Source organism: Bos grunniens, chromosome 21, assembly GCF_055505025.1.
Source record: "Bos grunniens cultivar Pamir isolate PY7600 chromosome 21, Bosgru_T2T1.0, whole genome shotgun sequence".
Classification (NCBI taxonomy): domain Eukaryota; kingdom Metazoa; phylum Chordata; class Mammalia; order Artiodactyla; family Bovidae; genus Bos; species Bos grunniens.
In genome coordinates this window covers 9,903,843-9,929,463 of record NC_141185.1, presented here as the reverse complement: position 1 = coordinate 9,929,463, position 25,621 = coordinate 9,903,843, and the positions used below count along the sequence as shown (strand labels likewise).

The 25,621-nt window shown below is 47.0% G+C and overlaps 1 protein-coding gene and 1 long non-coding RNA gene across 7 annotated transcripts in view; one reads left to right on the top strand and one right to left on the bottom strand.

The window, feature by feature from the left end:
• Positions 1-1,032: 1,032 nt before the first annotated feature.
• LOC147349044 (uncharacterized) lies at positions 1,033-2,295 on the bottom strand. Its single transcript, XR_015150304.1, has 2 exons — positions 2,198-2,295; positions 1,033-1,563 (listed from the first exon to the last, which is right to left on the bottom strand). It is a non-coding gene; the product is annotated as an uncharacterized LOC147349044 (long non-coding RNA).
• Positions 2,296-21,793: 19,498 nt separating this feature from the next.
• TUNAR (transmembrane neural differentiation associated intracellular calcium regulator) overlaps positions 21,794-25,621 on the top strand; it is a 54,050-nt gene continuing 50,222 nt past the window's right edge. The window contains exon 1 of one of the 6 annotated variants that reach the window (XM_086365185.1): positions 21,794-21,910. Coding sequence is in view for 1 of the 6 variants with exons in the window: in XM_086365180.1 (XP_086221306.1) it covers positions 22,497-22,508 (12 nt within the window). In the remaining 5 variants the exon portion in view is untranslated. Of the gene's footprint in view, positions 21,911-22,375; positions 22,509-23,031; positions 23,246-23,290; positions 23,441-23,605; positions 24,284-25,621 lie in introns of those variants that run through there. The other 5 variants (XM_086365180.1, XM_086365183.1, XM_086365181.1 and 2 more) reach the window with 5 other exon arrangements.

Genomic DNA, 25,621 nt, shown 5'->3' with positions numbered 1-25,621 from the left:
GACTACTGGAAAAAACATGGCTTTGAGTATATGAGCCACCCAAAATAATGGGCCATGGTGGAGAGTTCCGACAAAACATGGTCCACTGGAGAAGGGAATGGCAAACCACTTCAGCATTCTTGCCTTGTGAACCCCATGAACAGCATGAAAAGGCAACCCCATAATACAGATGAGTAAATCAAGGCTCAGCAAAGTTGAGTAAACTGCCTGAGGTTTGGGCTAGACCGGGGACTGGAAAGTGAGCCAGCACTCTCAAGCACTAAACTGGACCATCCACATCGCGGTTCCAGGAGCAGGAAGGGGGTGGGATGGAGACGTGTGTGTTTCTGCCTGTTGTTTGGCTTTCAAGGCCCCAGTAATCAAGCTCCATCCACACCTGCAAGGTGACTTCATCCTTCTCTTTCTACCATCTCCTCTGTCCTTTCTCTCCTCTCACAGAATACATCCTAGCAAGGGAGGTAGCCACGGGCTTGCACTCAGCGGTCTACTCACCGTATTCCCCAGCCAGCCTGGGATGCTATGACCAGTCACGGCAGCGTTTGGCCATAGGCAGCCAGGGCCATCCCGCCAGGACCCCCGTGCTGTCCTGTTCTGGCCCCACGTGGTGGCTTCCCTTTCCTCTAGAGAGATCCCTCCCCATGGCTGTGCCCCCCAGCCCACCTCCTCCTTGGATGGCTTCTCTGATTACTCCACTGCGGGTCGCCACTTTTCTCCTCTGGCTCCCTGTCTTCCAAGAGGTCCAGACTATTAAAATCGCCCCTATCCTAAGACCCTAAACACCCTTGATAAAAGCAGATGCTCAGGGGCCAGCTGCCAGCACGCAGAGCAGAGACGGTCACACAGCTGAAGCCAGCGGAGCATCAGCTCAAGTCTCAGGTGTGACTGATGAAGAAATGCGTCCAACAGAGGGGACCATGTGGCCCCGGCTGGCAGCAGGTGCACGGCTGGCTTCCCTGGGACTGAGATTCATGGGTGATGACCTTAACGCAGGGTCATGACCACAGGTGAGACTTATTATCTCTTAACTTTCTCTTTAGTGTCAGGGGCATGTAAAATAAGATTTTCTGGTTCCTGCTCAGTGATGTCCCCTCTATCTTTTCTGCCCTCACCCTCATCCGGGTCACCCTGACAGTCCCCCTGACATCAGCGACAGTCTCCTAACTTGCCCCCTTTGCTCTTCCCCCGTCCATTCATCCTTCACTGTTCAGCCAGAGACAGCGTCCCAAATCCCAGGTTGGCTGAGGCGGCTCTCTGCCCTTCTCTTCCCCTCATGCTGATCTTCCCGTAAACCATCCTCCTGGTCATTCAGGTACATCACGAATTTCCTATGATGGTTCCTAAGGCCTTTCACGGGGTACAAGGTCCTGTCTCCTTCTCCAGTGTCTCCAGCTGCTTCTTCACAGGGGCTTCTGCTCCAGTCAGAGCAAGTGACTTACTGTCCCCTGAAGCCAGATGCTCCTCTGTGGCCCCAGAGTTCTTTTGCTCAAGGTCATGGGCACTCCTTGGGGACAGAAACTAGCTTATCGTCTCCTTATTCCTCGATCTTTAGGAGATGTTTAACACCTGTCAATAAAATGCATGGAGAGAGAAATGGATGGATGGATAGATGGATGCATGGATAGTATTTTGTACCTCTGAGATCCTCTGGTTACCTATTAATCCTTCAGGGCTTCCTTATATTTAACTCCTCCTCTTTCGTGACCTCTTCCCTGGATCTCAGCACCATCCCCCACCCCTGCCCCCATCTAAATTGGGTGCAATGTCATCAAACCCTCTATGAGCCCAGGAACTGCAGGACACTATGTACCTGCTGTGTGTCCGCTCCCACATGAGACTGCCCAGCCAAGGACAGAGTCCACGTTTGATATGTGAGTGTATCCCCAATGCCGAGCATGAGGCCCTCAATTTTAATGACTAAATGGACTGTGTAACTGTCTGACCAAATCAATGAATGAAAAAGCACAGTGACATATGCCTATGGTCACGTGGAAAATTAGGGAGATGACCCAGAGCTAAGTCCTGGTGTTCAGGCTTCCAGTTCTCTGCTCTAACATTTCCCAGTGGAGATAAAAAAAAAAAAAAAAAAAAAAAACTAAAGATGTTACTAGTTTTAGACTTTTTTCCCAGGGCTCTGGAGTGCCATGAAGTACCCCAAGCAAACTGCTGTCCCGAAATAACCAAACCAGAACGTGCTCACCTGCGATGCCAAACTCAGTTTCTCATCAGTGCTGTCTTCTCTGGAAGAAAGTTACCCAGGGCCATCACTAGCTTAACCTTGGATCCTGAGTGATTAGTTCAGAAAACAGACAGTAATTTGCAACAGCATGGATGAACCTGGAGGGTATTATGCTAGTGAAATAAGTCAGACAGAGAGGGATGGATACTGTATGTTATCACTTACCAGTGGAATATAAAACAATAGAACGAATGAATATAACAAAACAGAAACAGACTCACAGGTATAGAGAATAAACTCGTGGTTACCAGTGGGGAGATGGAAGGGGGAGTGGGAAAAAAGAGGTAGGGAATTAAGAAGTACAAAGTACTATGTGTAAAATAAATAAGCTATAAGGATATATTATACAGCACAGGGAATATAGCTAATCTTTTATAATGACTTTAACAGAGTATAAGCTATATACATTTTGAATCACTATGTTGTACATCTGAAAGCTAGTTTTAAAAATAATAAAATAATATTAAAAATAATAAAAATTTTAAAAATAACACAATAATTTTAAAAGACAAGATATATATTTCTTAAAAGAAAAAAATAAAACAGGCAGTGGTGACTTGGGAAGAATGCTGTCGGTAGCGTGGAAAATAAGAACACATTTTAGAGTTGGGAGCAGCTGGGAGTCATGCAAAGAGCCTGAGGTTAGATTGTATTCCCAACCCTGTTACTAATTTACTGTGTGACCTTGAATGAGTCACCTGGTCTCTCCAGGTCTTGGCTCACACTCTGTAAAATGAGGGAACCAGAATATGTTGTCTCTAAGGCCCTTTCCCAGTTCTCAAATTCTATGGGTTAGTGTCTGTAGAGTTCATTTAGAAAGACACAAGGGATGCAGAGGTTAATGAAGAAGACAGACTTTTTCCAATAAAGTGGTGAGTAGTAGGTTTATTTCCTAGGCACTTAGCAATCAGCAGCAAAATTAGTAAAAAAAATAATATGAAAAAGAAACTTACTAGGTTCAAGATAGAATGAATCCACTTACAAGTAATATCCTAACCAGCATCCCTGCTGTGACCTACAGCTTCCCTAGAAGTCCTCTGCTTCAGGAATCCCTAGCCCCTCCTCTACTGGAAACGTTCTTACACCCATCTTGAGCGGTGGGATGGGAAAAGGGGACAGAGACTTGGGTCGCTCCATCTCTAGGGCCCAGCCCCAAATCCAGCCAACTGTAGACGTGCAATAAAAAGTATAGGTTGGAGAAATAAAAATGGAACTTCCATTCCATTCATTAATGACGAAATTCAATTACAGCCCTACCCGAATACCTGAATATAAAATAGACCTCTTAGCCAATGCACTGGTATTTCATGGTTCTGCACCTTTAAAATGAAAGGAGGAACTTGAAAATGTTCCCTTTTGAGGGTAGGATTTAGATTTTCCAAGTGCTTTTGGATTCATTATTAACTAACAATCAAATAATCCCCAGTACTTTTGTAGAGTTTTACAGTTTATATAAGACTGTCATATCCATTATCTAATGTTCTGTGAGACAGCAGCTATTATGCCCATTTCACAGATGAGGAAACTAAGGCTCAAAGAGGCCAAATGACTTGCCCAAAGTCTCGTGGACAGTCAAGGCTGAGCCAAGGCTGTGATCCAGGTGGTCAGCCCTCGACACCACAGTCAAGTGCACCTGTGCCCCCTTCACTGACTCCTCTCTAACCTACTCTATTGCTGCCAACGAAAGCAAACCAGGGAGGTCTGCAAATCTGTGGGTCTACTTCCATCTTGCTTTTCTTTCTCTCTTTTTTTCTCCTCTTATTCTTTCTTCCACCTTCAAGGAGAATGTATCTTGCTGAAGCCCTGAGAATGATTTTAAGGTAGAAAAAGAAGAATTGAAGGATGGAGGGAGGAGAGAGGGAAGAAGAAAGGAGGAAAAGAAAGGGAGGAGGAAGGAGGTAGGTCTTTGCCACTCTGCACAGTGCTTCCACACGGATTTATTCAATTCTCTTAAGAAGCTTCGGAGACAAGCCTGGGATCCCCATTTTACAGATGAATGAACTGAAACTTACATCAATCTCTTGCCCAAGGTCACACTGCTAGTAAAAGATACAGCCAACAAATCTCATGGTCTTCTTGAGATTCCATTCTACAGAGATGACAACTGGATGAGAAAGAGAAAGAATAAAAACTCAGGGTACACGCAGATCATTTCTCCCCTCCCAAACTGTGAGGTTGAACCCGTTCTATCAGATAACAGCAATACAGGCCAATAACTTCAATTTATAGAGGTACAATAGAAACAGCCAGCAGTGTGCCTCTCTGCTTTTGAAAGATGTGGTTCTATTAAAAGTATTTAATGCCACATGATATAGTGAAGTAAGGACCCATTTTGCAAATTCTGTTATCATGTTCCATCTTCATGTCTGCCATTTTAAAGAGCTTTCTCTGTGAGTTATACTAACTTCTAATTAGCATCCTTTTAGAGTTTTACAGCTTCTGATCGCTTACAGAAAGCCGAAAGAAAAAGGAAAGAAAGCTACAAGATGTAATTTGGTGAAGGAAGCAAATTCAGTCCTTCTACAATATACAGAACTGATTCGTTCGGGTGACTTGGCTTGCAAAGGCATTCATCGCAAAGGAAGGAACATTTGCTGAGAGTCTGGTACTTGGCGTGGAGAAGGGGCTGACAGAGAGATGAATAGCATGCTTCTCGACTTCAAGGAGTTCGACATCTGCTGGGGGAGATGAACCTGACCGTCGCTAACTCAAGTGTGAGCCTCACCCGGTGAGTTCTGTGATGTTCCTCTCCCAGCTTCTTCTACTGAAGTCCAAAATTCTACCTAGTTGGCAGCTACCCTTTCTGTGTGTGTCAAATAGAAAAGGTCTCCCTCTACATCTCTTAATAGCAAATTCCACCACAATGATACTGTTGTTTCTAACAACAGCAACTAGCGTTTGTATAGTGCCTCAAAGTCTACAAAGCACTTTTCTACTCGGGGTGCCCTAAAACCACAGATTCAGAGATGTTTAAGTCAGGTAATACTTTTCATTTGAAAGTATTTATGTTCCACTTTATACAACTAGCAAATCTGAGAGATTACCTTTGCCAAATATTGTAAAGAGAACCCCTCGTGGGCCATTTCTAGCTATGCCAAAATGCACGCTGACACCCTTCAAGTATTAAAAAGAGCAAGCAAAACATTTCAACTATTTTAACTATCTGAACCAAACCAGTGGGGAACGCACATGACTCTGCAGAAACAAAGAGCATTATTCAGCAAAAAAAAAGAAAAAGACATGCACTCTGCATTAGGCTATAATTTTTTTCCTAGAGCATATTTTTAGAACATTGAACTGCAAGAATGCTGAATTCTTTCTGAAACAAATTGATTATCAAGAATTACTGAAACTGTGTTAAAAAATAGCAACTAATCTAAATTCCGTGTCTGACAAGCATTAAGGAAAATTATGTACTCATAGCCATAAGCGGGATGTGCTATATGATTCTCATACATATTGAAACTGTTAATCACATCAAAACTAATACTTTCGCCTGGCTGAGTTCTTACTTGGTACATCAGATATTCTTATTTCAATCCTTAATGCATGGATTCAGGAAACCATTGAGTAGTCAAGGCTTAAATGCTTAGAGGGGCCAGCACGTGTGAGCTACTATCCGTAGTCCTTGAACGTGGGCAGGACCCGTGACTTGCTTCTCAGTATCAGGATATGGCAAAGGTGATGAGATGTCACGTCTGAGATTATATTACAGAAGACGGTAACACCTTTCTTGTTAGTATATTTTCCCTTGCTGGCTTGGATGAAGCCAGTGGACATGTTGGGAAGGCTCACGTGGCAAGGAATTGAGAGCAACCTCAGCCAACAAACAGGCGGGAACAGAAGGTGGCCTCTGGCCAGCAACAGCCAACCAGCCAAGACCCTCAGTCCTATAGGCTTCAAGGACCTGAGTTCTGCGAATAATCGTACGAACTTGGAAAGGGTTCCTTCCCTACTTGAACCTTGAGATGAGACTCGGGCACTGGTGGACACTTGATTGTAGCTCTCAGATGAAATTCAGGAAATCCGTGCCGAGATTCATGAACCACAGGAACTCTGAGATAGTAAATGTGTGTTGTTTTACACCAATAGGTTTGTGGTATTTTTGGTTGTGCAACAGATAAATAACACACGGGGCTTGACCTCTAAAATCCCCAGACTCACATCTCAAAATTTGGAATCTGGATGGATCTGAAGCTCACTTCTTCTCCCTTCTTGTTCAAAAATCCTAATGAAAGGCTGTATTTGGCCCAGCTTGCATCAGGTTTCTACCCTACTAGTTACCAGGGGGATTGGAACCAGCAAAAAGATAACAGTCTCATTCTTACCAGTATAGCAGAATTAGATACAGTATTTTCCAGAATAAGAGCAAGTGTGGATGGGCAGAACAATGGCTGTCCCACTGCAAAGAGTGAATAATATAAGCATGTTGTTTTCTCATAATCTAGGGATAGATGTAGATGAGTTAATAGTTTATGAAAATGCAATAGTTTATGGGCTGCAGTTTAGGTCAAAAACAGACTGTTCACACAGACAGTCGGGAAAGAATGTCTCGGGAAAGTAACACCAAGATAGAACCTGAAAACTGAATAGAAGAAATCCAGGTAAACAAGCAGCAAGTAAGAATGTCTCAGGGCTAGCCAATTGGCGCTAGTGGTAAAGAATCGGCCTGCCAATACAGACGTGGGTTGGATCCCTGGGTCGGGAAGATCCCCTGGAGGAGGAAATGGCAACTCTCTCCAGCATTCTTGCCTGGAGAATCCCATGGACAGAGGAACCTGATGGGCTACAGTCCATAGGGTTGCAAAGAGTCAGACACAACTGAAGCACCTATGCATGCAAGAATGTCTCAGACACAGGGAATATCATGTGGAGAAGCCCAAGATTCAGAGAAAGAAGGGAGTATTTGGTGACTCCGAATATTTTTAATGCAGTCCAATCATAGCACAGAGGGTGTGGGGAAGTGCCAAGAGGGACGCTGGAAAAATTTGTCATATTGGTCAGGGTTCTTATTGAAAAATCAGAGATTCGAGTCCATTCATTATCTCATGGGGTTAAGACAACATGCTTTCAGAAACCACATAGCCACAACTAATACTGAGCGCCCCAGAATGCCATAATAGCCAATACCCACAACTTGGTACCAATCACCCCAGGCTGGATACCAGAAGCTGCCCCAGAGGAATAGATTTCTCCTCTGTTGTGCGTGTAGACATCATCTCCTGGGTTGTGATCGAGACTGATGCCTCATGTAACACTTCCACATCCAGTTCTCATGGGGGGATGTGATTGAAAAAGCCCAGGTCACGTGCCTGCATCATAGCTGCTGTTCATGTTGGTTTTCATTCATTCATGGGAATGTGGGTCTCATGTGTGAAAACTGTCAAAGTGTAGACAAGTTTCCCAAAAGAAATTAGATATACAATGGAACACTACTCACTCACAAAAAAGAAGAAAGCTTCGCCATTTGCAGCGACATGGATGGACTTGGGGGGCATCATGCTTAGTAAAATACATCAGATGGAGAAAGACAAATACTCTTCGAGATCACTTACATGTGCAATCTAAAAAGTACAACAAATAGTGAATATAACCAAAAAGGAAACTCACAGATATAGAGAACAAACTGGTTGTTACCAGCAGGGTTGGGGAGAGGTAAAATAAGGATGTGGGTGTTGGAGGCAGAAATTATTGGGTAGGCTCAAGTATAAGTTGTACAACATCAAGAATATAGCCAATATTTTGTAATAACTGTAAAGTGGAAAGTAACCTTTAAAAAAATAAATAAATTCTGCCAACAACAGTGTGGAATAAAGCAAAACAAGTCTGGAGTGACTACATCCCCAGTTGAGCTTTCAGATGAGACACTGGCCCTGACGGGCACACAGTTGCAGTTTTGTGAGACACCTCGGAAGCAGAGGACCCATGCAAGCAATGCCCGTATTTCTGACCTACGATAACTATTAAATAATACTTGTGTGTTCTAAGCCACGGCATTGTGGTAATATATTACACAGCAATGGATAACTAAGGCAGCGACTTTAGATGTGTCTTAGTACCACTGATCTGTGGGTTTTTTTCCCTACAATGGAGGGTAATACCTGAACCACCTCTCAATTCGGTAGAAGGATTTATTAAAACAACACGTGCAGGGCCAGCTTTCTGCAAGTCTGCTGGTAGGTGGTTCCCTGATGGTAGCCACCATTGCTTCCCCAGCCACCACATCAACCATGCATAAAGGAAAATAGCCATCAATACATTTTTGCAAGCTGTGCATGTTGGCCACTTAGTGAAAGAATCAACGGGGCTTCCCAGGTGGCTCGGTAGTAAAGAATCCGTCTGCCAGTGCAGGAGACACAGGAGACGTGGGTTCAATCCCTGGGTTGGGAAGATCCCCTGGAGAAGGAAATGGTAACCCACTCCAGTATTCTTGCCTGGAAAAACCCCATGGACAGAGGAGCCTGGTGGGCTGCAGTCCATGGGGTCGCAAAGAGCCAGACATGACTTAGTGACTGAACACACACACATGAGAGAATCAGTATGGCTCCATGAGCTGCTCCCAGAAATTTATCACCAGAACAGAGTAAAAAAAATACAAAAAACCCCCCAAACACCCCTCTAGATGCCTTAAAGCCCTCACTTCCCCAGGTTGGCCCTGACTGTACATGCTTCTCAATAATACTGCACCAAAGAAATTCCTGGGTCCAGTACTGTGGTTGGATTTGTGATACATATTAATTAGTTTATCTCATATTGAGGGGAGAAGTGCAGTGTTACACTAGCTTTTCAAGGCAGTGTTTTCCCAAGCTACTGTGAAAAAAAAACAACTTTGCATTTTCTTTATCACTCTTCCATCATACTTAACCCCCAAAGCAGATTATAACCTTTGGATATTAGTCACTGTCCGGTTGTAATACTTAAAATTAACAGGGTAAACATATATTCTATACTGCTTTGCCAGAAAAGCTTGGCTGACCCGACCATTTTTAACGCTGTAGGACAGAATTTGCTCTACGTGTGCTTTCTTTTTTTGTTGTTGTTGCGTCTTCCCTGGAGGAGTATTAACTCAAAGTCATCACGAGAGACCCACTGCTGCCTGCTGCTTTCTGTACTATCAGTTTGCATCTCTCCTCCTTTATAACTTCTCCAGCTATTTGATGAAGCATACACATTCTCTCTCTCCCTCTCTTTCTCACCACACACACACACAGGATGCCAGCCACCTCTAAAATGGCAACAAATAAACACATTTTCATTTTTACTGATTACACTGCTTCCACCTTTTCCATCCTACTCAAGCCAGTTGCAAGACTTGTTCTTGTAACATAAACACTGCTATGAAACTCCGTTAGTGAGTGATCTTTGAAAGGACTTCAGGAAACCGGAATGGGCTGGAAGCAAAGAGAGAGGCACCTTCTGGACTTGTATATTCAATGGTTTCTAAAAATGTAATGGATTGCAATGATGTTTTAACAGGGAGTTGACAGTTAAACTTTAATAGTTCAGAATACGACAGATAAGAAATGAAAGAACATTTGTTCTTTGTTCAAAAGTAAGCGCAGTGATTATTTTGAGTGGGTAAACTCTGAAAATAACAATAATTTTTAAAATACTAGCCATTTAGAAGGGAGAGAGATAAGTCAGACACTGCTTCTTTTGTAACTCTGAAAAGGGAGAAATAATTATTACTTGAAAGTTCTGCACGTATGTTCATTGATGTAACAGAGCACATTGCATTTTATTAGCTAAAGCCTTTTCTGATCAGATATTTTACTGTTACCAGTAAATTAATGACTTCTAACAACTTGAAATATTCACCAGCTAAGTTTACATTTTCCAAGATTAAAAATCTTGGGACCATTGCTTCTTCACCTGTTTAATGGGGATAAAGAGATGTACTTGCAGCATTTCTGTGAATTTTAGGTTGAACTAATGTACGTGAAAGCGGCTGGCATAGAATAGAGGTTCGAGAAATGCTGGTAATGATGCTAAAGATGGTGGTGATGGTAAATGATGAAAAAACTTCAGCAGAAATTTGTGTATCCTGATTATTCCTTTCGAAAGGTTTCTTAACTCAGTGAAACATCTTGGGACATTTTTGTAAATGGGTTATTCATGTAATCACCCTGGCAATTAGGCATGCATGTGTTTTATAAGATACCTTTTCATAAACGACTGGAAGCCCCTCCCTTTTTATTTGTTTAGAGGACTCGATTGCAAGGCAACCAGCCTCCTTGAATAGGATTTGGTTTTAGGCAGTCTCCAACAGGCCAGGTCAGCTTCTGGCCAATTTGTTGGAACAAATAAAAAGTCTTAGCAAGGATCTTGATCAGAAAGACAAGGTATGAAAACTTCTGTCTTCTTTGCAGGCAAGTGATTTCTCTCGTACACATGCCTGAGGTGACAGCGCAATGGTTTGTCTAACGGTAGCAGATGATAAGCTTAATCTGGTGTGTGTGGAGGAGGGGGCGGATTCAAGGTCTCTGATCATAGCTCAGCTCTGTGGCACGTTACCTCTTAATGACCATGGCTTCCCTGTCATTGGAGAGTATTTGTCAGCATTTAGAGCAATTAACATTATGGATAGTTGAAACTAAGGAAGAATGAATGACTTCAACAACCTTCACATTTTCAGTAATTTTATGGAAATGTCTATTTTATGGGAAGATCTTCCCAGCAGAACTAAATTACTACATTAATATAGTAATCCTTGGAATAAGGTAACGTGTACTTGAATGTATATGGGGAGATGAATTCAATAATACTTTAAAATTTTACCTTGGGAGCTGCAACCAAGAATGTTGACACCAGGTAACTATCAATAAAATATCTAGGAGCCATTTTATTTATAATTATCTGGGGACCTGGCTAGTAGTACCTTGCTCTCCACACTGTCAGTTGTCGTAAACACACACCAATCAACCCTCATTTAAGAATTCAATGCCATTCAAGCTATGACTAGGCAGATGGTAAAAAAAAAAAATAAAGCAAAGTTGAGGTTCATGGGCTCTGGAGCCTGGAACAGAGGTGAGGTTGGATACGTGGCCTCAGCACTGAGATTAGACAATCCATATCACAGAAAGACAGGACAAAGGAGTAGGGCAGCTTAGGGATGCCTGTGAAGGCAAGGAACGCTGAGAGGCTTTTCCGAGGCATCTCTTTTGTTTATCGCCAGGTGGAGTCTCCAGCATTCTCTCTGCTCTTTTAAAATTCTACGTACCAAGATTCCCCCTAGCTGGAGAGCTAGCAAAACTTTGGTTCAAATGGGTTTTGAGCGTGATTAAGTGTCTGAGAATGGATGCGTCAGAGCTTGAATAACATCTGAATGCTTCTCAGGAGAAAGCTCTTAGGGGTGTCTGTCTCTCGACTGGGGAATTGTGCCAAAGGCGACCTATCAGTACGTACCTTGATTATCTAACTGTCACCTGAAAGCAAAAGCAGCAGCAAGAAAAATATGAAATGGAAAAACACGAAATGAGTTTGTTGCTGCTGTTGTTTTATTTTGACTGGGGAAAGGGATGAAAACTCAAGGCAAGCGACAAAGGCTTTGGGAAAATCAGTACCTGGAATTCACCATGGTGTGAACTGGTCTGGGCCAGTAAGGATCAGAAAGCAGTCCTTCGTGTGGTCATTAAGAACAGTATTTAATCAAGTTAGTCTTTGCCAGTGCACTTCATAAGGGGTCCTTCTCCTCGTCTGGCTGGAAAATCTTTGCTTCTGCACACAGGCTGTGGATTACTGCATAAAAATGTTTTCTTGCATCCATCACAGTGTTTGCAAGACAGTCTGAGGTGGGGGAACTGACGCTGTTTATATATAATCTAGCTGAGGACAAGACAGTGAAAGGGCCACAGACTTTTTTTCCCCTCTAAAGAGAACATTTTGCTTTTCTTTGCAGTTCTACTTGGAAAGAAAACAAATTTCTGTTAACAGCACTGTGCAGCAACGTTGCTTTGCTGGATAAGTGCACCTGGCCGAGTGAGTCTCTCCCTGCCTTTGGGATCTACCAGATATTCATCACATTCTGGCCAAGCGAGCTGGGGCACAGGCCATCAGCTTTTCAAGGGCAGCTGCTCTGTCCAGTTCAAGGTCTGGCACTGAGTGTTCTGAATGACGTCCCTGAGGACCCCGATAGAAGCTTGTGTGCGTGCATGCTAAGTCACTTCAGTTGTGTCCGACTCTTTGCAACCCTGTGGACTGTAGCCTGACAGGCTCCTCTGTCCATGGAATTCTCCAGGCAAGAATAGTGGAGTGGGTTGCCACGTCCTCCTCCAGGGAATCTTCCTTACCCAGGGATAGAATCCATGTCTCTTTAAGTCTCCTGCATTGGCAGGCGGGTTCTTTACCACTAGCGCCACCTGGGAAGCCCAACAGAAGCCTACCAAAGCTAAATTAGTTTATTTCATAGGGAATTCCTTTTAAACACACAGTAACAGGTAAGCCTTGTGGGTACATTTGTGGCCCAGAAACGATCCACCCTCATTCATCAGGGAGAGTACATGTGAACGCATCTTCCTTGTAACTGAGGCTTGGGTGTAAAGACTTCCTGAAGAGGCTCACACTTGTTAGTCGGTCAGTCGTGTCTGACTCTTTGTGACTCCATGGTCTGTAGCCTGCCAGGCTCCTCTCTATCCATGGGATTCTCCAGGCAAAAATACTGGAGTGGGTTGCTATTTCCTTCTCCAGGGGATCTTCCTGACCCGGGGATTGAATCCAGGTCTCCCGCATTGCAGGCAGGTTCTTTACCATCTGAGCCACCAGGGAAGATAATTGCCTGAATCTGCCCATCATCTGTCTTACATTAAACAGGCAGAGGATGCTATCGCTCTGTTTGATGGACTTCAGGTCTGGTGATGAAACACTGTAGGCCTGATGTCCTACTGAGGCTGCCCTGAAGATGGATTTATTCTCTGATAGTTGTGACTATACGACTGGTGGGCACTGAAGAAATGTGAGTAGTTGTCATTAACTGCTGGATCCTTATGATCTCAAAGGGACCTCAATGTTCATTTGGATTCTTAGCCACATCACTGCTTAACAGGACTTCAGCTTATGTTGAATACCCCCAAGTGATGGGGAACTTCCTGCCTCCCAAAGCACCTCATTTGGTATCTTGTTGTTGAGTTGCTAAGTCATGCCAGACTCTGCCGCCGCATGCCAGGCTTCCCTGTCCTTCACTTTATCCCGGAGTTTGCTCAGACACTTGGTATCTCAGTCGGTTAGTCAGTTCAGTTGCTCAGTCGTGTCTGACTCTGCGACCCCATGGACTGCAGCATGCCAGGCTTCCCTGTCCATCACCAACTCCTGGAGCTTGTTCAAACTCATGTTCATCAAGTCGGTGATGCCATCCAACCATCTCATCCTCTGGTATCTTGTATCTGGTATCTTGGTATCTGGGTTGCTCTAATTCAGGCAAACTGTTTTTCAAAGGGCCAGATACAGAATTATTTAGGTTTAGTGGGCTATACAGTCCCTGCAGCACTCAACTCTGTTCTTGTAGCATGAAAGCACCATAGACAGTACATGAATGAACGGGCAGGGTATGCTCCAATAACACTGTTTACAAAAGCAGTCAGAGGGCCAGATATGGCTGTCTGTGAGCCCTAGTTCATCGATCTAAGTGTTAGTCTTCCTTGTCCTGAAGAAAAACTGTCTCCCTGGTGGTTCAGTTCAACGTTTGGGGGCCACACACAAAATCTAACGCAACCTTTCCTATGATAAGAAAGACCTTCAGCTGTTTGAAGTTTTTCTGGTGGCTCAGACGGTAAGGATTCTACCTGCAGCACAGATTCAATCCCAGGGTCAGGAAGATTCCCTGGAGAAGGGAATGGCAACCCATTCCAGTAGTCTTGCCTGGAGAATTCCATGGACAGAGGAGCCTGGCAAGCTATAGTCCATGGGGTTGAAAAGAGTCGGACACAGCTGAGCGACTTTCACTCACTTCAGCTGTTTGAAGGTGGTAATACCCTCTTTCCAAGTTATCTGTTTTCTTTTCTCCCACGGTCCTCTGTTCTGTTGTCCCAATTCCAAGTCTCTCACCTCTTCTTAGTGTGGCTGGTGGAATTCTTTTGATAATCAAATTAAAATGGGTGTTGGAAAGGAAAGAGTCAGACCTAAAGCTTCCTTTTCTAGGCAGGAGAGTGTTTCATTTCACCTGCCTTTCAAGAGCCTGCCCCTTACCCCCTGGCCCCCCATACAGGCCCTATCTTTAACCCTGGCTGTCTTGTTAGCAGCAACACTGCTCATTTCAGATGCTACAATTATCAGGACCAGACCAGCCAGCCTGGAAGAAGCCCCAGGTTCAAGTCGTGGGCTCTGCAAGGTACTGGCTTTGAGGCTGAGGGATCATCCCACCAAGGAAACCTTCCTCAATGCCCTGAATCCAGGGAAGAGCCCCTCTTTTGTGCAACCAGACGGCCTGTAGTCACTACAGCTCTGAGCCCTGGTCTTGCCATCGCTCCCCACCACTGACTGATCTCTTTCCCCACCAGAGCCAACAGAGTGCTGGGCATATAGTAAATGTTCAATAAACATATTATAATATTAAACATAATATTACAGTATTGAATGAATGAATGTACCAATGAATGAATGAGCTGTAGAAAAATTCTGAGAATGGGTGAGGGGGCCATGTCTCCTCTGCATATCATGTGCCACTACACATTGCTAAGGTTGCTCTTGCATTAAGGGACTGGTGTGATGAATTCTGTCCTGGAAGGGGCCTGCAGAGCGCTGAGGTTGTCAAGGATCATGACCCGTGGCCCCTGTGATGGGAGGTGCCACTGTCGTGTGTGGCCTGGAGGTTGCCTAGAGGCTGGGTCCTCTTTCTGGCTCCCTGCCCCACTGTCCTCCCTCCCCACTCCCCACCCCAAGGCCCCGGCTCAGCAGAGGGTCCTGCCTGCGTCTTTAGAGAAGGGACCAGCATTCACAGATGCCGTGGTTTCCCCAGCTCCTGTTCAGCCTCTGGCTTTCCCGTCTTGGGTCTCAACCCCTGAGCACATGAGCTGCTTGTTCACAGCTCTGTGAATTCTCCCACTCATTCCTCCTGATCAGCCCATTGCTGCTCCTGCCCTCTCTACCCTCCATTACCTACTCAAGCCTAGAGACTCAACTCAAATACCACCTCCTCTGTGCAACCAGCTACAGTCCTGCAGACAGAGGTCTGCACTTTTACCACTTTTGTCTTTTCTTCCAACAATAGTATTTGGAAATCCCCATAAGATGGGGTTTATTAATTCAAAATAAAATTGCGGGTCTAATGATGATAGTGATCAGTCAGTTCAGTTCAGTTGCTCAGTCGTGTCTGACTCTTTGCAACCCCGTGGACTGCAGCACGCCAGGCCTCCCCATCCATCACCAACTCCCGGAGTTCACTCAAACTCAAGTCCATTGAGTCAGTAATACCATCCAGCCATATCATCCTCTGTCGTCCCCTTCTCCTCCCGCCTTCCATCTTTCCCAGCATCAGGGTCTTTTCCAAGGAGTCAGTTCTTTGCATCAGGTGGTCAAAGTATTGGAATTTCAGCTTCAACATCAGTCCTTCCAATGAATATTCAGGACTGATTTCCTTTAGGATGGACTGGTTGGATCTCCTTGCAATCCAAGGGACCGCCAAGAGTATTCTCCAACACCACAGCTCAAAAGCATCAACTCTTCGGTGCTCAGCTTTCTTTATAGTCCAACTCTCACATCCATACATGACTACTGGAAAAATCATGGCTTTGACTAGATGGACCTTTGTTGGCAAAGTAATATCTCTGCCTTTTAGTATGCTGTCTAGGTTGCTCATAACTTTTCTTCCAAGGAGCAAGCATCTTTTAATTTCATGTCTGCAGTCACCATCTGCAGTGATTTTGGAGCCCCCCAAAGTAAAGTTTGTCACTGTTTCCATTGTCTCTCCATCTATTTGCCATGAAGTGATGGGACCAGATGCCATGATCTTAGTTTTCTGTATGCTGAACCTCAACCAATTTTTTCACTCTTCTCTTCCACTTTCATCAAGAGGCTCTTTAGTTCTTCGCTTTTTGCCATGAGGGTGGTGTCATCTGCATATCTGAGGTTATTGATATTTCTCCCGGAAATTTTGATTCCAGCTTGTGCTTCCTCCAGGCCAGCGTGTCTCATGACGTACCCTGCATATAAGTTAAATAAACAGGGTGGCAATATACAGCCTTGATGTACACCTTTCCTGATTTGGAACTAGTCTGTTGTTCCATGTCCTATTCTAACTGTTGCTTTCTGATCTGCATACAGATTTCTCAAGAGGCAGATCAGGTGATCTTGTATTCCCATCTCTTGAACAATTGTCCAGAGTTTGTTGTGGTCCACACAGTCAAAGGCCTTGGTATAGTCAATAAAGCAGAAGTAGATGTTTTTCTGGAACTCTCTTGCTTTTTTGATGATCCAGCAGATGTTGGAAATTTGGTCTCTTGTTTCTGCCTTTTCTAAATCCAGCTTGAACATCTGGAAGTTCACGGTTCACGTACTGTTGAAGCCTGCTTGGAGAATTTTGAGCATTACCTTACTAGCGTGTGAGATGAGTGCAGTTATGCGGTAGTTTGAGCATTCTTTTCATTGCCTTTCTTTGGGATTGGAATGAAAACCAACCTTTTCTAGTCCTGTGGCCACTGCTGTTTTCCAAATGTGCTGGGCTATTGAGTGCAGCACTTTCACAGCATCATCTTTAGGATTTGAAATAGCTCAACTGGAATTCCATCACCTTCACTAGCTTTGTTCATGGTGATGCTTCCTAAGGCCGACTTGACTTCACATTCTAGGATGTCTGGCTCTAGATTGGTGATCACACCATCGTGATTATCTGGGTCATAAAAATCCTTTTTGTATAGTTGTTCTGTGTATTCTTGCCACCTCTTCTTAATATCTTCTGCTTCTGTTAGGCCCATACCATTTCTGTCCTTTATTGTGGCCATCTTTCATGAAACGTTCCCTTAGAAAGAATGAAGGGGTGAAGCCAAAGCAAAAACAATACCCAGTTGTGGATGTGACTGGTGACAGAAGCAAGATCCGATGCTATAAAGAGCACTATTGCATAGAAACCTGGAATGTCAGGTCCATGAATCAAAGCAAATGGAAAGTGGTCAAACAGAAGATGGCAAGAGTGAACGTCCACATTCTAGGAATCAGCAAACTGAAATGGACTGGAATGGGTGAATTTAACTCAGATGACCATTATATCTACTACTGTGGGCAGGAATCCCTTAGAAGAAAATGGAGTAGCCATCGTGGTCAACAAAGGAGTCTGAATTGGATGCAATCTCAAAAATGATAGAATGATCTCTGTTTCCAAGGTAAACCATTCAATATCACAGTAATCCAAGTTTATGCCCTGACCAGTAATGCTGGAGAAGTTGAAGTTGAACGGTTCTGTGAAGACCTACAAGACCTTTTAGAACTAACGCCCAAAAAAGATATCCTTTTCATTATAGGGGACTGTAATGCAAAAGTAGGAAGTCAAGAAACACCTGGGGTAACAGGCAAATTTGGCCTTGGAATACGGAATGAAGCAGGGCAAAGGCTAATAGAGTTTTGCCAAGAGAACGCACTGGTCATAGCAAACACCCTCTTCCAACAACACAAGAGAAGACTCTACACATGGACATCACCAGATGGTCAACACCGAAATCAGATTGATTATATTCTTTGCAGCCAAAGATGGAGAAGCTCTATACAGTCAGCAAAAACAACACCAAGAGCTGACTGTGGCAGACCATGAACTCCTTATTGCCAAATTCAGACTTAAATTGAAGAAAGTAGGGAAAACCACTAGACCATTCAGATATGACCTAAATCAAATCCCTCATGATTATACAGTGGAAGTGACAAATAGATTCAAGGGATTAGATCTGATAGACAGAGTGCCTGAAGAACTATGGACGGAGGTTTGTGACATTGTATGGGAGGCAGGGATCAAGACCATCCCCAAGGAAAAGAAATGCAAAAAAGGCAAAATCGTTGTCTGAAGAGTCCTTCAAATAGTTGCGAATAGAAGAGAAGTGAAAGGCCAAGAAGAAAAGGAAAGATATACCCATTTGAATGCAGAGTTCTAAAGGATAGCAAGGAGAGATAAGAAAGCCTTCCTCAGCGATCAATGCAAAGAAATAGAGGAAAACAATAGAATGGGAAAGTCTAGAGATCTCTTCAAGAAAATTAGAGATACTAAGGGAATATTTCATGCAAAGATGGGCACAATAAAGTACAGAAATGATAGCAACAGTTAGCTTTTATTGAGAGTTGACTCTTCCAGGAACAATCCTGGTGACTTCACACACACACACATATACAAACACACACACACACACATCTTATTTATAATCTTAAATGTCGAATGGGCATTTTCTATATTATTATTGTCTCCATTTTTCTTTAGCCTGGCAGATAATACAAGGAAATGGTTAGGAACATGGATTTGGGGGTCAGGGAGACCAGGTTGCAACTCCCAAGTCCAATCATTTGCCAGCCGTGTGACCTTAGGGAATGTATATAACCTTTCAGAAAATCCTTCAGAGAAGGGTTGGGGCTTCCCCGGTGTCTCAGTGCTAAAGAATCTGTCTGCAATGCAGGAGCCACAGAAGATGTAGGTTCGATCCTTAGGTCCCCTTAAAGATCCCCTGGATAAGCGCATGGCAACCCACTCCAGTATTCTTGCCTGGAGAATCCCATGGACAGAGGAGCCTGGCGGGCTACAGTCCATAGAGTGGCAGAGTCAGAAATGACTGAAGTGACCTGGCACACATGCATGCAGAGAAGGGTTAATGAGGTTAAAAGGAGCTCTTGTAGATAAAACCCTTAGTATTAATACGTGGCATGAGTTACGTCCTCTAAAGATGTCCCGAGGAAGACCCAGAGGACAGAGGGCTTATCTAATTCATCTTTGCATCCTTGGTGCCCAGCATTCTGCCTGACCTCCAGGGGACACTCCTGACAAATATGGGGTGGGGGGGCAGTTCCTGTGGTGCAGATGGACGTCCTGGAAAGATGTGGCCCTGACGACTCACGAGCTTCCTCAACCTCAGCGTGTTCGTATATTCCCCACCTTTACTGAGAAAAGCGTGAGGAATAGCAATATGATGCAGAGGAAGTCCTGCCTGTTGTCTTCTTGCTCCCCTCCGCCCCCACCATATTCACACTGTAAAGGATGAACATGTTGGCTTTGACTTTGACACAAGCCAATTATTTTTCAGATCTTTGTGAACAGTGAATGAGATGTTCATCCTGTCAAATCACATTTCCCCACAGGCTCCCTTGTTTCTTGGAACAGGGGGGCCCCAGTACAGGCTGTGCATGGAACGTAAGCTCTGAGCCTGTATTTATTGTCAGCACTGGGCTCCCTGACCAAATCAGATGTCCAATTAGAGCTGCATATTGGAAAGTCTAGGCTGAAGAAAGAGCCAGCTGCCAATATGGCGCCAGGAAGCAGTTCTTCTGGAGTTTCTGTGGACCAGCTGCCAGGCTGCCGCCACCCATAAAAACTGATTGGAAATTCAGGAATGTTGCTTTCGATTGCACTGGAAGATGCTGGATCTCAACTGTGGAGCATGGGCTGCGATGCCAAGTGGTTTTCTCAGAAAACTGCTGCCTTTGGACCTCTGTTCCATTTTTTATGTTTTTTGTTTGTTTGTTTTTGTTTTTACAGCTGCTCTGGGTCTTCCCTGTGCATGTGAGGGCTTTCTCTCGTTGCAGTGAGCGGGGGCTACTCTTTGCAGCGGTGCAGGGGCTTCTCTTGTTGCAGAGCATAGGCTCTAGGCACTTGGGCTCAGCAGTCATGGTGCATAGGTTCTGTTGCTCCACGGCATGTAGAATCTTCCTGGACCAGGGGTCGAACTCGTGTCCCCTGTATTGGCAGGCAGATTCTCAATCACTAGCCCACCAGGGAAGTCCTTGGACCTCTGTCTCTTAAGATACAGGGTGGGTTTGCAGGGGTTTTCAACAAGAGTTACTGGCATCTCAGTAATACTCACGATGATGATGGCAATACTAATAACTAGGAAAAGTCTTGTCACAGGGCCAACAAAACCCACTCGGGCCATGGTATTCTCTAAAGCCCCACAGGGATGGGATCTGCCCTGGTGAGAACCCCTGCTAGGATGCTGGAGCTTTCTTGGCCGGGGAGATCCCTTCTCCTCTGTGGGTGAGCTGCCTCTTTCTCCTGGCAGGCACACCAGAGAGGACAGTAGGGTGAAAAGGGGGTGTGGGCTTGGTCCAGGCTGGGGAGGCAGCAGGAATAAGAGGTCCTCCGAGGAGGAAGGAGGTGAGATTGCCTGCACCCAGCTGCTGAAGAGCGGCAGTGGGGATGTGGGTGCTCGGACATCAGGAGGCCCGGGCTCTGCTTGCTCCGAGGCACCCAGTGGACCTGGACAGGGTATCTGTTTCACCTGGGAAAGCGGTTCCTGCCTGTGATGAGGTCTTACACAAACTCTTGTCCACTTTCCCTGGCTTTGGGATGAATTTTGGGGGTCTCCCAGATCAGGCTGTAGCTTTACAGGTCACATTTAAGGTGCACCTTAGGTGCTAACACTTAGCTACCAGGTCTGGGGAGGAACCCGGTTTTGTGGAAGGTGGGAAGTAATTTAGGACACATTGCGCATAATGCAGGCAATTGGAGGGGCCCCAAATCTCAAAATAGTAAGGTACCCCGAGTCAGATTAAAGGGCCCGCCCCCAATGTCGGCAACTGGGTACAGGGAGCGGGCAGGGTGGGGAGCTGCCAACACCGGGCTTGGTTTGAACAGCATGAAGCTGTTCCCGACATCTGACATCCCGGGTCATCTGTTGGGCGTTAAGGAAGGAGGAGCGGAAAGCAGCGAGCTGAGTGACCCGGGCTTCCAAGGGGAAGAGACAGTCAGCGCAGCGCAGGAGCAAAAATCCAGGAATGAGGGAGAGAGAGACCAGAGGAAGGAGGAGGCTCCTCCTCCGCCCGCGTCCCCAGGTCCCCAATATGCCACGTGGGTGGGAGCGTGTCGCACACACCCACGCGCCCACTGCCACAGTCCTCGCGTGCCCGGCCCGGCCCTTGCAGTAGCCGGGTCTCCACGGCCACGTCGCCGCCACCTGCTGCTGCAGCCCTAGCGAGGGGGAGGCGCATCTCCGCGGCGCCCCCCATCCCCATCCGCTCCCGCTCGGTGCGGGCCTTCCCCCACCCCGTATCCTCCAGGCCCGTGCTGGAGGACGTCTTCCCCGGGGCCCCCTCCCCAGCGCAGAAGGGGAGGCGGAGGGAGGAGCTCGGGCCGCGGCCACCCGCCCTCCCCGCACTGCCCCCTCCTCGGAGCTCCCCTCCCCTCTCCTCCCCTTCGCTCTGTTGCCGCAGCCCCGCTAGTCGCGCGCGTCAGCGTGGGCTCCCCGGAGCGAGTCGCTAAGTAACGGGGGCTGGCTCTGCAGACCCCGGGCCGGGGAAACCCGCGCGCGTTGTCAGCAGCGGCGCCGCGGGGCGGGGGCGGGGGGGGGCGCACGGGCCCTCCCCCATCCGGGCCTGCGGACCGGGGCTGGCACGCCGCCCGCCTCCCCGGCTCCCTTAAACCCGCGCGGCCCGTCGCCGCCGAGGTGCCCCTCCCCTGCAGGGACCTCGACGCCGCCAGCCCTTCCCTCCTTCCCAGCCGGTGCGCACAGCTCCGCGCGCGGCAGATTGGGCACCCCGCGGCCGCGATCGCCGTCGTCGCCGGTAAGCCGCTCTCGGGGACCCGGGCCGGGGAGGGGAAGCGAGATGGAGGGGGTGGGGGGGAACGGCCGCCGGACCGGCCATGTGCTAAAGTTTCTGGGGCTCCGTGCCCCACCAGGCGGGCGCGCAGAGCCAGGCGCAGCGGCGCGGTGGGTGGGGCGGCGCGGTCCTGCCGGGCGCCCGCCGCCCCCGGACCCGCGGGGCGCAGCTCTGCGCGAACTCACGCTCTCTCTTCCTCTCTTTCCCTCCGCGCCGCCTCCCCGAGGTCCTCCTGCCGAGCCCCGCGCGGGGCATGAGGAGCCCCGGGGCGCCGCCCGGAGACAACCAGGCTGCGCGCACACCTCGCCAGCGGCGGACGGGGACATGAGCCGCGCGCGCGGGGTCCGGCGCCGGGCGGCCAGCCCCAGCAGGCGGCGGCCAGCGGATCGGCGGTGCCCGGGAGAATGAGGCGGGAGCCGGCGGCCGCCTCCTGGTTCTCCACCTCGTCTTCCTCCTTCTCCTCTTCGCCTTCCTCCGCCTTGGGCGCCCCGGGCCCCGGCCGGGCTGTGGCTCTGCTGCGTGCCCCGCGCGCCCCCCCGCCCGCCTCCGGATGCGCTGCTCGGTAAGCCAGGCCCTCCGCCACCGGAACAAAGCCCCTTTGCCACGGACCCCGGAGGCTGCCTCTGAGCCCCTGCCCGGCCCCCACTCACCCAGAGCCTGCCCGCGGCGCTTCCGATTGAACCACTGTATTCCCCTATTCCCCAAGCCCTGCCTGGAGGCCGAACGCTGCCGGGCTGCGTTCGAGACCTGGTGCCTCCCTGGGCTATCAGGGAGGTGGATACGGGCTTGACACGCAGGCAGGAGACCTGTTTGGTCGAGATAATGACATAGGCAACCTGGGTTCAGTCTCCATCATTTGTGGGAAAGAGACGACTCATATATAGTGACCTGGAAAAGGGTGTCCAGGCTGTTCAGGGCAGGGAGCCTCCAAACCACCCGAGGAAGTGGGTTCCCCTTCTCCGGCTCAGATGAGGAAACTGAGGCCCAGGGAGGTTGATGACTTAATCAAGGTCACAGGGCCGGGAAGTGCAAACCAGGGAGACCACAGATTGGCAACCAGGGAGCTCTTTCCCCCGCTCCCTGGAGAGCTGATCCCTTTGTAACAAACACACCTGTCCCAGTTCTCCTACTACCTGCTTTTATCTGGAGTTGCTGTGCCCATGTGAAAATAGTTGTGCTGACGAGTATCTGCTCGGATGACATAAATCGCTGGTGGTGTGTATGTTTTCATCCCTCCCTTCATCATGCAACTGCTCAGCCTTAATGTGAACTGTTAAGTGCTCGGCCACTTCTGTTCAGGTGGGAGGAAGAGATGTTCCCCTGGGTGCTCTCTTTCTTTTATTCTTTTGCTCCCAGACCACTTAAAGGAGAGAAAGGTGGGCATTGGCATCCTCCTGTGTGCTTCTTCTGTGCTGCGTGTGCCTAGCACATGCTTGGCTTCAGAACTGAGTCCTGAACCTTTCTAAAGGGTGAGGGCTCATCAAGGCTGGTTGGGTAAGTCTTGGAGATGGTTACTTAACTGGCTGATCCCAGATGGCCACCCTGTAGGAATCAGCCCTGTTGGAAATTTCATCTTGGCTCATGTTTGCCAACCCTCCTTGTCAGCAGAACGTCCCACAGCTCAATCCAGAAGAAAAGGAGAGGGGTTTTCATGTAGATTGGAAGCCTTTGCTTGCTCCCAGCTCTCTGGTTTTGCCGCTAACTGCCTGCTTAAGTGCACTTAGAGCGACCCTCAAGGGGGAAGCCACACAGAGTCGTTTGGTCCTCATCTGAATGGCTTGTTTAGTCGTTTGAGTCAGCAAGTGTTGGACATGGTTGTCTACAGGACTTGGATGGTACTGGTGTCAAGTCAGGGAAGGGCCATCGGTTTCCCTGATAGTAAAATGTCAAGAGTTACACTAGATGAACCCTCAGATCCCTTCCAATGAAATGATTCTTCTAGTGGGAGAAGGGTGGGTCACAGGCCGGAGCTGGGGTGTGTGAGCTAGTCAGACACATACGTTTGGACGGATAGCTCTACACTGAATAGGTTGTTGATCTCCAAGAGGAGGACGTGGTGCCCGAGGGAGCTGCAAAATTCAGGTTGCATCCACAGGAGGTGAAGCCCAGGCCGTGCTTTAGTGGATTATTTATTGGGCTAAAGTGTGATAGCTGTCAAACGTCCCAAGGTGCCAGATTGGGGTTATGGGGCAGGTTAGGCATTGCATTTGGAGAGATGACATTGATCTCTAAGAACTGATGAAATACAGCACATCGACTGGATGTCCAGCCGGCTTGAAAGCGGCCAGCTGGTGAGCCTGCCTGTTCTTTCCAGAAGGAATCCATCGTAGTTGCAAGGTAAAACCTTCTCCGACTAACCCAGTAATGCCAGGAAATAAAGTGATTTTTAGACGCTCTTCTCTGCACTGTTTGCTGATTGTATTAGCGAATGGTGACGCTTGCCTCAGCAGGTATTCAGGGGGTTTGTCACATGAAACGGGCCACAAGGCTGTTTAGACCTTGACTTAGTCTTTGCCTGTTGATTACAGCTAAATTCATCAACTTGACCTATGGACTCTTAATGGAGTTGTCATAGGTCTTTTAAAGATCTGGATTAATGAACCTTTTAAAGCGTTACTGAATCTCCAATGAAGCAGGCATGTCCCACCTTTTCCCCCAGAAACTAAGCTCCCAGTGGGTTTTATGACTGTTTGTTGTTCACAGAACCAGAGCAAAGCTTTTATTTTTGACAAGCTCGCATGGTCTGTGAATGGCAAGTAATGCGTCTTGTGTGGGCATATTAATCTCCCAACATTGTGTGTTTTAGTGCCTCATGTCTAATGGGTGAGGTTTTGAATAAAAATGAATGCAGAGAAACAATTTTCATGAAGTTACTTTTGAAAATGATAATGTAATTATGAGAGAACAGTTTTTGTGTCGTATATCATGCTGTTGCTACCCAAAGCCGAGTTTCACAGGAAAATGTTACCCTGTTCCTCATCTATAGTTTTTAATTCATCAGTTCTCTCTTTATTTTTTTGCTCTTTTTTTTTTTTTTAACCTTCCTGGTGGGAAAGTGTGCGATTGAGAACAAAATCTCCATTTTCGATTCTGCTTTGTCTTAAACCCACTTCTTTTCTGGAAGATCTCTAAAGCGGACCTCTTCCACACCACACCTATAATGGCCTCATGTTCAAATATATTTCAGTGCCTCATGTTTCTGTTGAGACAGCAGGACAGGTCTTATCACAAATGAATGACAAGATGTTTCCTCATGAGTGTCCCATTTCTAACTAGAACGTTTAGACCGGGAACTCTTGACTGGGGCTGACTAGCCCCTGCCTTGTGAGAACCCAGTTTGGACACTGCGGTACTTGTACAGGGTTAAGGATGTACACAGGAACTTACGGGGGTGGAGGGGGGCGGGGGGTGTAGAGAAAAGAAACATCTTCCAGAGGCCAGGAGACCTGGAGATTATTTTTGACTCTGTTTATTGGCTTTGTGACCTTGGACGAGTCACCCGCATTCTTGGGGTCTTCATTTACGTCTGTGCCATGAGTTTGTGTGTCTGTGTGTCTCTGTGTCCCTGGGTGTGTGTGTACATTAGTGCCAGGAGGTCCTCTTCAACTCTTAAGCCCGAAGAGTCCTCGGAATCTAGATGCAGCTAGTTATTAATAGCTCCAGAATGCTCTGTGC